Source organism: Malaclemys terrapin, chromosome 5 (assembly GCF_027887155.1).
Source record: "Malaclemys terrapin pileata isolate rMalTer1 chromosome 5, rMalTer1.hap1, whole genome shotgun sequence".
Taxonomy (NCBI): domain Eukaryota; kingdom Metazoa; phylum Chordata; order Testudines; family Emydidae; genus Malaclemys; species Malaclemys terrapin.
Genome location: NC_071509.1, coordinates 134,005,183 through 134,017,692, shown reverse-complemented (window position 1 = coordinate 134,017,692; position 12,510 = coordinate 134,005,183). Strand labels below are relative to the sequence as shown.

Sequence of the window (12,510 nt, the reverse complement as noted above, 5' to 3'; positions counted from 1 at the left end):
TTGTTGCCGGGCCCATTGGGTTGGAACACCGCTTGTGTCTGCCCAGGGCTGAGAAGCCCCCCTCTCATTGGCTTGGAACGATCCGTGCAGCGCGTGCCGTTGCCCAGGGCTGCGAAGCCCCTGCTGGCTGGGCTGGAAGGATCCTCGGCGCCCGTGCTAGGTCGCGGGGCAGTGAGGGTCGAGCGCGCGCGCGCCCGCCGCTCTGCGTCACGCGGGCGGAAGCGGGTCGCTGCAGTTAAACCCCGCGTGCGGTTCGGCGGGAAGTGAACGTTCCATGGCCGTCACAACGAGCGCGCCGTTGATTGGCGGAGGCTGGTGACGGGGGTTCCTGCCCTGGAATGCAGGGCGCAGGGGCGAGACAATAAGGGAGACGCGAAGCGAGAGCCCGGAGCCCGCAGCCCGCGCCGCTGCCCCTCTCCCCAGGCTGCGCTGTGACCGAGCCCGGCCCCCGCCTCCGCCGCACCCACCTCCCCTTGGGACCCAGCGGGAGAGGCCGCGCCGCCCGCCCGCCCCGCGCGCAGACCCGTCCAGGCCCCGGGGAGCGCCCTGCCGCGAGCCCTGCCCTAGGTGAGTGCGGGACGGGGCCCGGCTGCCGCCCCGAGGCCGGGGAGGCGGCTTCCGGCCAAACGGCCGCGCTCCGCCGGCGTGAGGCGGGGCTGTGCGGCGGCGGGGGGCCGAGGCCCTGCGAGCCGGCCCGGGCTGCGCGTTTCCCCGTTGGGCCGCAGCCGCGGGGCGGCTCCTCCCCTGCCCCGGCGGAGCCCGCTGCGCATCGGGCGGCTGGAGCCGCCGGTGGGCGTAGGAGGGGCGGTGGCCCGCGGGCTGGGTCAGATGGGGGTTGCTCCATGCCCCGGCTCGCCTGCCCCTTCCCTTGGCCGGCAGAGCTGCCTGCTACCCGGGGGGCATCGCGCCTCCCCGGCCCGGCAGTGCCTCCCCTCGCCCTCCCGCCTGGGCAGTGCTGCTGCCCCCTCCTCACACGTGCAGCCCTGTTCCTCCTCGTCCTCCGCTCGGGCTGGGGTTGGTTCAAAACCAGCTGCCCTGTTCCTAACCCCCTGCCTGGATATGCTGCTCTCTCTAACCCTGGGCCCACCTCCAACATGGCTGTGTCAGACCCTTTTCTTCTACAGGTCCTGACATCGGGAACAGCCTTCCTGCAGGCTTCAGCTAAAACAACTGTCCCCGAATATCTCCGCTCAGCATGCGTGGTTTACGGTTCTGTGCCCATTAAACCGAATGGAGCAGGAAAAAGGTCAAGGTAGTTTTAGGCAGTGTTTGCAGGGGGATCCCAAAGTAGGCAGGTGCTAGTTTTTCTGTTTCATTTCCGATCACCTCTTTAATACTCAGTTTTGAGTGCCACTCTTGGAAAAAGTGACAGACTGGAGAGCTGTCAGGAGAATACAATAAAAGGGTACTGCTCGGCTTGGTTTGAGGAAAGATTTTTCCCAGATGTGTCTTTTGCTTGTGAAAGGGTTATAAAGTGACAGTGGGGCAGGAATAGTGGGAGGGAGGCCGGTCTCCAAATAGCAGAAAGGATTATACATCAAGGAGGAGGAGGTACTAGTTGGCATACGTGGAAGTATTTAGGATGCAAATAAGAGAGCGGTTGGTAGAGAACATAAAACTCATGAGCTGATGCCAGAGAGCGCACCTGAATAGGAATCTCAGCATACTCTGCCCTTGCTGGGAGTGAAGCTGGGTTATTCAACATGGCATTGCCTCTTGAACTTCCTGGTGTGGCCTTCTGCATGGGTTTGAATCTTTCTGGCTGTTAATTGCATAGAAAATATTTCAAACCCCACCTATTTGTCTTTTTAACTGAAAGACTAGAGGGGTAGGCAACAGGTCAGTGCTAGACTCAGTGGGAGAGAGCTGCCTCCTCACTTTATTTTCCCCCTCCTTGAGTCTCTGCTTTGTTCATTTAGGGAGCAGCAGTAAAGGTAACAGAGCCTGAGGGGGGTGGTGGATGGGCCAGCTTCTTTTTAAACCAATTTGCCATGTTCTCCTCTGTTCCTTCCAGGAGCTCTGTTGATCCTTGTGTTACATTGGGGTCAAAGGGTATGTCCCCTGTTTATTACATCAGATTTAACACTGAAATTGACAAATACCTATGTGGATTAGAAAAGGTCCTCCCTGGTCACCCTGTACACGTTTAGAAGTGTGAATGTTTTGTGCATATTCAGAGTAAAATGCTCCCTCTTTTGAAAGGTCAGCTTTTTTTTGCATCTCTTGTCCAGCAAGTTTTCTATTCTGCTTATCCAGTATCATTTACGTGGATGAAATATTTGTCCATTCATAGATGAGTCTTCAGACTAACAGTATAGTATCTCCGCTTACAGGGTGTTTATACTGAGGAGACAAGTCCCTGATCTGAAATTTTAAACTACTGTCTGTTTGCTTTAATTGTACTGTATTGTACCTGAACTCCATTAGCAACTCTCTCTACCAATGGCATTCAGTTTTTCACAAGTGAAGAGCCACTTGGGTCAGTGAATGGAGCTGTGGTGAGATTAGCATTGTTAGAAATTTATGGTGAAACTTGTAAAATGGTATTTATTACTCTAGGTGCCTGTGACATACTTACGAGCCGCCAATTCTGCAAGAACTTAGATATGTGAATAGTCCCGTTGACTTCAATGGTACTTATTAAGCATCTGTTGCCTTAGGGCCTGATCATGCAGGTTAATCCACCAGTAGCTCCCCAGAAAACTCTTGCCCCACAACCATATAGTCCCATCAAGCTGCTCCCTGCAACACCTCCGGAAGGTTGAGTAAGCAGATACACTTTGCAGTGTGCCATGAAAGTCAGCCAATCTAGGCTATGTTGAAGTGGGGACTAGTAAGCTTTAAAATTAATTAAGTTTTTAGAGAGCGGGCTAGCTATCCAAAATGGAGGTAGATCCAGTTTGCGTGCTTCCATTGATCTCATCTATGGGAGATTTACCTCCCTCCCATACTGTCTGGATTGAGATTCAATTAATCTGTTACAATGAACACCTTTGATATTTGACGGTTGTAAAACATCTGCATTTTTTATAGTACTTTGAGGAGAATATCACTCTGTTTCCCACCCGGTTAACATAAGGAGGAACACTTCATTTCTGCTTTCAAGGGATCCTAGCATCTCCTTTTCCATTCCACACTGCATTATGGAGTATGCATCTATTGGAACCTGGTACTGAGTGAAGTGCACATCAAAAGCCTGGTGCAGGTGGTCCATGCACAGCTACGCGTGTCTATAGAGCCAGAGTAGAGCATTGCTGTTCTACATCAAAGTTGGACTGTGGTGTTTAATGGCTGTATTGCGCTAGCAGTCCTTATTAAGAGTACTTCATTTGTTGGAGCTCTGGTGATGAAATTGTGGGTACGAAGAACAATGCTTTAGTAGTCTTTGTATGTCACAAAATATTGGTGTGACCAACGTTTTCTTCATAGAAACAAATGACAAGATTTTCCTGTAGTAACCATCTTCTCCAAAGCATACAGGCTTATCTGTCTATTATGTCTGTGGTAAGACAGGCCATATTTTTTACTTTTAGTTGCACTTTTCTGAACCTCTTTCATAATTTGTGCCTCTACGTTTCAGTAACGCCATCAATGGATACAGTCCTTCAGATGAGGCATCACCAGGGTTTAGTACATTTGTGATGTCTATCCAGATACACACATGGTCTTTGAATCTTTAGTCCTACCATGAATGACTCTACATAGGTCACATTGGGCTAATCACCTGTTTTATAGATCACTGCCCTGAGGTGTTTAAATCTTTCTGAGATTTATATGTCACTAAAGAGACTTACAATTTTTGGTCTTGTTTGCAAACTTTACTTCTCTACACAAGCACAACAGCCCAGTGCTGATCTCTGAAGTACCTTACTGATGGCTTATCTCAGACATGACATCTTTCACAATTTTGTTTATACACATTTAGTGGAATAACCTGAAAGAAGGATCAAATATTGAAATATTTTAAAGGCAACTCTAATTTATATGAAATTTGCTTATCAAGTGACATCCAGTTCTATTAACTTTTTGGCTGCGCAGCCCTTAATGATTATAGCAATTTGGCATTTTTTATCAAACATAGCACTGCTACCTTTATAGTTCCACCTGGAACTAATTTTAGTGAAAGAATTAGATTTAATCAGTTATAAAAAATTTTTCTTATACGTAATAAAGATAATGCCTAGTGCTGCGTAACTTCATTCAGCATGCCAGTTGTGTATCCGTTTACAGCATGAGTCATAATCATGGAGTTATGGCCAGAAGGGACCGCTAGATCATTTAGCCTGATATCACAGGCCATCTGCACCAGTCACTAAACCCAACACCTGAAAGGAGACCAAAGCATTACAGCCTGCTGGAGACTAGACTACTATCTGCACCAGGCAGAGAACAGGAGGGACTGAGGTGTTCCAGTGCTTGAGGCAGCCCCTGCAATGTCAGGGAAATGAATGAGTTCTTACCCAGATAATCCCGGCAAGGGACTTGCACCCACATACTGCAGAGGAAGGTGAAAATCCCCCACGGTCAACTGAGAGAAAATTCCTTCCTGACACCACATATGGTGATCAGTAGACCCTGGGCATGTGAACAAGAACTAGCTAGCCAAGCACCTGTGACAAAGAATGCTCAGTGAGCTGCCTCTGCCTGCAAGTACCTCCCTCGCAGCTCCCAGTGGTCGTGGTCCCTGGCCAATGGGAGCTGCGGAGCCAGCACTCTGGGTGGAGGCAGCGCGTGGAGTGGTGGTTCCTCTGCCTAGGAGCATTGACTGCGGCCAATGGGAGCTGCAGGGGTGGCGCCTCGGAGTAGAGGCAGCTCACAGAACTGCCTTGCCATACCTCCACGTAGGAGCAGCAGGGACATGTCGCTGCTTGCAGGGAGCCTCCCAAGATGAGTGCTGCCTGGATCCGGCATCCCGATACCCCTCCCATGCCCAAAACCCCTCCCGCACCCAAACTGCCTCCCAGCACGTGCATCCCGCACATTTCCCGAAATGCCGGTTTATAGAGCTTTCTGGTTGGTAAAGTACCGGATAACTAGGGCCCTACCAAATTCATGGCCATAAAAAACATGCAATGGATCGTAAAATCTGGTGTCCCAACATGCAATCTGGTCTTTTGAGTGCTTTTACCCTATACTATACAGATTGCACGGATGAGACCAGCATTTTTCAAATTGGGGGTCCTGGCTCAAAAGGGAGTTACAGGGGGGTTGCAAGGCTATTTTAGGGGGGCTGTCCTATTGTCACCCTTCTGCGCTGCCTTGAAAGCTGGGTGGCTGGAGAGCAGTGGCTAGTTGCCAGGCACCCAGCTTTGGAGGTGGTGTCCTGCCAGCAGCAGCGCAGAAGTAAGGGTGGCAATACCATACCATACCATGCCATCCTCACTTCTGCACTGCTGCTGGCAGAGGCTCTGCCTTCAGAGCTGGGCTCCTGGCCAGCAGCCACCACTCTCTAGCTGCCCAGCTCTGAAGGCAGTGCTACCAGCAGCAACAGCACAGAAGTAAGGGTAGCAGTACCACCCCCTCCCCCCCCCCCCCCCCACACACACAACAACCTTGCAACCTACCCACAACTGCTTTTTGGGTCAGGACCCCTACAATTACACCAGTGTGTGACCATGACATTGACCGAAATGGACTGTGAATTTAGTAGGGCCCTATGGATCCCCCAGCTTTTACTGTGATAACATGATATAAATCAATGTTACACTCATCTCTTCAGCTCTTTTCCCCATTTCAAAGGGAGTAGCGGAAATAGTGTGTTCAGAGAATGGTCACAGTAGTGATAACAAGCATAGACAAACTCTTATATGAAGAAACTGAGAAGACTGGGATTGCTTGCTTTAAAAAGGGAACATAAGGGAAGAAAAAATACACCTCTACCCCAATATAACACGAATTCGGCTAGAACGTGGTAAAGCAGTGCTCCGGCGGGGCGGGGCTGCGCACGCCGATGGATCAAAGCAAGTTCAATATAATACCTGTAAAGCGGTAAGATTTTTTGGCTCCCGGGGACAGCATTATATCGAGGTAGAGGTGTATATGGTGAAAGTAGAACAGTAAGTTCTATTCATCCTTTGTTGTAATAGAAGAAGAATGAGATGAGATTGAAAAGGAGCAAATTGAAAATGATAAAGGGAAACACTTCTCTTACAGTGCATTACTTGTACTTAGTGCTACAGTATATAATTGAGGTTGAGTGCAGCAGGATTCAAGTAAGACTGGACTTCCTAATGGTTAATATGAGTATTCAGAGTATAGTAAAGATTTACCTTCTGCAGGGTTTCATGAATCTTCCCCCTCAAAGAGCTGGTGCTTTCCACTGTAAGCCATGGGATTTTAGGCTACATGATTCACTAGTCTGATCCAGTATTGCATTGTGTTCCTGTGGGCAAACCTAATATTGCTTTATTTTGTACTGAAGGTATTTCTCTTGTGTTTATCTATGGCATATGAAAGCCTTTGCTTTACCTGAGAACATAGGGCTGGTTCTTATAAATCCTGTACAAACTTTAGATTGAGTGGTTTCCATTGTCCTTCAGTAACTTTAAAAAAAACCACACGATGATGAAAACACACTTTGTGTCCCCTCCTTTAGCATGAAAGGAGCTCCTTGCATTTCTGAAATTGTCTGTGGAGGATTTTTACTTCTGTGTCGCGTTATCATTGTGAGTCAAGCTGGGGAGCTCCCAAATCCATTAGACACCCCTCCCACATACATACCCCCTCAGGAATGTGTAGGCCTACTTGAGGGCCCTGCCTTACTGAGCACTGAGGCCCCAGAATGTTCCAGGCAGTTCCTTTTTATATGTGGTTATCAAGAGCTCCTTATTGGCGCTTCCAGCAGTTCCAACTGATGCAGTTTATTGCTGTATGTCCTGTTTGGAATCTTACGTTTTCTGTGATAATTGAGCATACCGTTCTGTCTCTTTGGCTCATTAGCTCAGTTTTAACTGATTTAGGTATTTTAGGTTCAGCCCTGTACCAGCTGTTTATCTTAAAGCTTTGCTTTTTTTTTTTAAGCTACTGCCTCAAGTATGACTTTTTTTAGTCCGTTTGAATAGCTAGCAGTCCTTGGCATTGACACTTGGCTTGGAACTCTGTGTTTGATTCTTGTTTGATGCTTCACTGAGCTAAACTGCCGGAGACTTCAATGGCTGACAAATATTTTGTTTCGCTTTTGTAGGTTCCCTGTTGTTGCTGAACCTGGGATATTGATGACAGCTGTTCAGCTGCACTTCTGACTTAGCTTTGAGTCTCTGTCTGGGCAAAATCAATTGATCAGGTTGGCTCTCTTCTGATTGGACTTCTCACAGTGCTTCAGTAGATGGCAGTTTAGTTACAGTTAGCTCAGGACTTGAAAATTAGTGCTATGGGACATGGAGTACGGCCCTTTCCAAAGCAGAAAGGGTCATGTGCTTGTACTCTGTTCTAGTCAGTGCCTCATTGTAAGAGAAGCACACTGATGTGAGGAAGGCAGCTAGCATCTAACAAGACTGGTGATATCCGCATATCCTACCATTGCATCCATGGGAGTGTAGATGTGAGGCTCCAGAGCCTTGTGGAAGTGTAATGGTGTCTTGTGCCATGGCTCTTTCTGAGACGCTTCACACTAATTGTCATTGGAAAGCAGGCACTGGGTCATCTAGAAGCTGAGATCAGGTGTGTTTCAGGAAGAGGTTTTATGCCAATGTCTGAGTTTCAGAGGCGCTCCTGGAAACTCATGTGCCTTCTGAGAGTTAGGTGGTGCCATCTGGATAAAATGGAGGCTATGCTGCTCTTAGTCTGGATTTACAAACCTGCCACCCTGTGACATGGTATTCTGAGAGGGTGGCATGGGGGGGCTGTTGACCTGGTGGGCTGGCACAACTGACCAAGGCCATTCTATACTGTTGAGGAGTATGACAGTGTGAGGCACTTCCTGGAGCACCCAGCTCTCATCTGTGCTCTTGGGCTGAGAGAATGCAGAGCTCAGATGACAGGGGACCTCACCCTAGACAATACCTTCCATTCTGGTGCACTAAGGGAATGGCAGAGCAAAGAGACGGCTGGTTCCTTTGCTTCCCTGACATGCCATGATCACTGCAGGGGTTGTGTCTGTGCAGTGGATTCTTCCTCTGTGGAGGTGTGCCAGTGGGATTACAGAACCTAGGAGCCAGCTCCCTCCCTTCTGCTTACATGCCAGGAATTGTAGCTTGCTCATCCCCCTGGTGTGCCAGGATAGCATTGGAGTGGAGTGATGTGGTGGGCATGGCAGCAGGGTTCTGAAACATACAGGGGTTTTTGTCCCCTGTGCTGATATATCAAGGTGACAAGGAAGCTGAGGGCTTGTGTACGAATAGTTTCATTTGCTACATTGATGTGATGAGAAAACTTTCCCTCTCCTGTTGAGATGTCTGGGATTGGGCAGAGTTGGGCTGGAATGCATTGCAGTGCCAGCTTCCTTCCTGCTAACATGCCAGCACAAGGAGTATAATGTTGCTTTCTCCATTCACCTTTTTCCTGAGTGCTAATTCTCTGATACTGTCAGTGATTTGCTGAGAGGCAATGGTATTGATGCATCACTACAAGCTTGACTCAGAGACATTAGCATTAGTTGGGCATTGGAGACTCTGTGGGGCAGGACAGGCTTTACAAGTGACTGAAGTATTCAGCAGGTTTCCGTTGTTTGTTTTGTTGTACATCTGTTGGTCTCCAGACCTGTTGCCATGCGCCAAGTCATGCCGTCTGTTTTGCCTTTGCATTTCTCAGTGTTAGCTCCTCCTGCAGCCCTTGCATTTCTCACACCTCCAATTTCTTGGGTAGCAAGCTAAAGTGTCTTTTAGGAATTGTTGGAGTTCTGGTTTCACAACCACTTTCTTATGAAGGTACCACTTCAGTGTGTTTAATGCTTGGTCTTCTGGGGAGATAGGGACATGGAGGGTCATTGATAAGAAAAGATTGAATTGTATCAGTTGTTCTATTACTGGGCATGACTTTTAAGACTGAAATTGATGTCTTAGTCAGCTGGCATATATGCCCAATAGTCAGCATAGTGGTGTTTGCTTCCCAAATACACCTCTACCCCGATATAATGCTGTCCTCGGGAGCCAAAAAATCTTACTGCATTATGTCAAACTTGCTTTGATCCACCGGAGTGTGCAGCCCCGCCCCCCCTGGAGTGCTGCTTTACTGCATTATATCCGAATTCACGTTATATCGGGGTAGAGGTGTATGTTGGATTGTGACTGTAGTGGAAGTTACGTTCCTGTAGGCTGATTCGCTGCTTGCTGCAATGTGCATATTTGCTCATTAGGGACACCTATGTAGGAGGGATGTGGAGACTAAAATGGTGTCAATACTGATACAATAGTGGTGGCTTGTGCTTAGTAACCTCCACATGAGAATTTCATTGGCCCCTTCAGATTTTGGTGGAGACAAATGCCCTCTGTATCTGAGAACAGATAATCTCAAGACTTCTTTGGTCCAGTGACAATTCAGGAACAATTCTCGCAACAGATTTTCCAAAGTTGATTCTAGTAGGATAACCATATAGCCCGTTAAGGGAGTTCATGTAGGAAAAACACAGGAAATGTTTTGTCCAGAGCAGAAACTGCATGTTTAGTTTCTGGGAATTGGGACAGTCACATGCACTTCAAGGGCTTTCAGAGTTCAGGTAGACCAGGGAATAGTCTGCTAGTGTTCAAGACTCTTTCAATCATGGTCTTAGGCACCGTTGCCATAGATACTTGTGTAGTTCTTCTCCTTAGATTGACTGTCTGTGGAGGAATTCTGCTGTATTCTTCTTTCCTTCAGAGCCTGCTTCTGAAGCAGAGAAATTTGAAATTCTCCCACTCCCCACGTTTTGGGATCTTACAGGATGTTTCTTACTTGATTGGGCCAAATGTACCCGAGTTTGAGTTCCTACTCTTGAAAGGAACTGGGCTGGAAAATTCAGAGCCATCTGAGGTTAGAGCATGGTCGTTAAAGCAAAGCTGCTGAACCTCCAGACAGGTACCTTGAAACGTCAGATAATTCTGACAGCGAAGGAATTTCTCCCATGACTTGTGTTGAAGGATAATTGCTTTTGGAAAAGCAGACTTACAAGGTAGATAAGTTTACGGTATTAAAGGTGGTGAGCCCCTCTTAGTAAGTTTTTCTGCTTGAGTGCAAGTACTGCTGTTGAAAGATAAAAAGACCAAAGGACATAGTAACTAACATAATCTTTCATTTGAAACTTTTGTTTTAATGACTTTAATCAACCTCTTGCTAATAAAGGGTAAAATAATTGTAATCGCCAGTATTTTGGATAATTTTGTTGTATTTATTTAAATGATTTAACAAGTGTAGCTTGCCTCTTGTCTGTCTCCACTGAAACTATTGTGCTTGCTAATTACTTTGAGATCTTGAAAATGAGATCAATTTGTCAAGATAATGAATGATTGAACTACAGAAGTCTTGAGTTACTCAAGTATTTTTAAGTCTGAGAGTACATGTTGGTGTAGTAGTTTCTTACCAAATAGTAATTCCTGTTTTACATAGGATTTCATAAAAATCCATGTGAGGGGATGAATGGATGGATATATTAAATTGCAGGGTTGCTTTTAAAGTAATTTATTAATTTTTCTGTAATTACAGCATTTGACACTCTGTACCAAAGAAATGGTGATGGAGAAGCCAAGTCCCCTGCTTGTAGGGCGGGAGTTTGTGAGGCAGTACTACACTTTGCTAAACAAAGCTCCTGACTTCTTGCACAGGTAATCTTTTTATATGTAAATTAATTGATGTATTCTTGAATATAAGAAGCAGATTGTATTTTGGGATGAATGTAAAATACATTTATTTTAATCTAAATTTAAGAACTCTTGGGGCTGGGTGGGGGAGTTGAAAATTATTCCCCATATCATTTGAAAGGTAGGTAATTGAAGCTATACTGAAAGCTGCTATTTTATAAAACTTGTGTGCTTTATTTGAGTGTATCATTCTATATAGCTATTCAGGCAGATATATATACTGTATGTTCATTTGGGGTTTTTTTTTACATATGCACAAATGCAGATGGAGCAAATTATCCTTGTAAAGTAGAATTCTAGATGAATTTCTTAAAACTGTAGTAAGGTGATGTAATAAGACAACCCCTGAACTCCTAGGCAAAAATCAAGCTTCCAGTGTCCAGGTAGTGTAGGGTTCTTCTTCGAGTGCTTGCTCATATCCATTCCATTAGGTGTGTGCGCGCCGCGTGCACGATCGTCGGAAGATTTTCTACCCTAGCAACACCGGCGGGTCGGCTGTGGAGCCCCCTAGAGTGGCGCCTTCATGGCGCTGAATATATACCCCAGCCGACCCGGCGCTCCCTCAGTTCCTTCTTACCGCCCCTGACGGTCGTTGGAACTGTGGAGCGCTGCTTAGCTGTTCTCCACTCTCCCTAGCTTAGTTAGATCATTCGCAGTTATAGTTATAGTTCTAGTTCTAGTGTTATAGTTAAATAGTTTTAAAGTTGTTTTAGTTGTTATTGTAGTTCAGGGGATTAAGGGGGTCTTCTCCCCCGGCCGCGGGGCCGGGCTCATGCCCAACGCTCCCGGCTTCAAGCAGTGCGCCTCCTGCGCTAAGCCTATGCCCACGAGCGACCCGCACGACTCCTGTCTGAAGTGCCTGGGAGAGTCCCATCAAACAGATAAGTGCAAGATCTGTAAGGCCTTCAGACCAAGGACCAAGAAGGAGCGGGACTTTCGGCTCCGGCAACTCCTGATGGAGGCGGCACTTAGTCCGGACGCTCCATCTACAAGCCAGGCCCCGGCACCTAGCGCCTCGGTGCGCAGTGCCCCGGCGGCACCGGCTACGACGACCACGCGAGTGGCGTCGGACAAGCCTCCCCGGCACCGGACCTCGTCGGCACCGCAAGCACAGCAAGTGCCTTGGCGCCGGTCATTATCCCCAGGGCATAAAAAAGCCCATAAGACGGGGACCTCCGTGCCGAAGACGCCGGCTCCCCCAGTGCCGGGGGTAGAGCCGCGTCCGCCGGTGGAGCACCGGAAACAGGTGCCTCCAGCACCGTCGACTCCGGCGCCGAGACCGTTGAGTCCGGTGCAGATAACAAATGCAGATGGAGCAAATTATCCTTGTAAAGTAGAATTCTAGATGAATTTCTTAAAACTGTAGTAAGGTGATGTAATAAGACAACCCCTGAACTCCTAGGCAAAAATCAAGCTTCCAGTGTCCAGGTAGTGTAGGGGTTCATCTCGCTAATGTTAGCTGGACACAACTAGAAAATCCTATTGCTGTCTGAGACTTTCGTACCCGCTAAGGCCTGCATAACTGAAAGATTACAATAAATATTTTTTTGCTAAATTTATTTTGTACATTTCATGGCATGGTGCAGTCAGTTTCATTGTCTTCCCCTGTATAGTTAGTTTTCTGAGTTTATGTAGCATTATTCACATGACAACAAGGTAGAGAGAGGTTTAAAAAAAAAATCTGGAAAACAACAACAAAATGACTCAATCAGATATAGTACCTACCAAGAGAGCTAAAAGT

The 12,510-nt window shown here is 47.3% G+C and overlaps 1 protein-coding gene across 3 annotated transcripts in view; it reads left to right on the top strand.

Moving 5' to 3' along the window:
• Positions 1-12,510, top strand: part of G3BP2 (G3BP stress granule assembly factor 2) — a 51,037-nt gene that overhangs the window by 4,702 nt on the left and 33,825 nt on the right. The window contains exons 1-2 of one of the 3 annotated variants that reach the window (XM_054029416.1): positions 343-567; positions 10,615-10,733. In XM_054029416.1, the coding sequence (XP_053885391.1) occupies positions 10,639-10,733 (95 nt within the window). In that variant the 5' untranslated portion in view covers positions 343-567; positions 10,615-10,638. Of the gene's footprint in view, positions 1-342; positions 568-10,614; positions 10,734-12,510 lie in introns of those variants that run through there. The other 2 variants (XM_054029415.1, XM_054029417.1) reach the window with 2 other exon arrangements.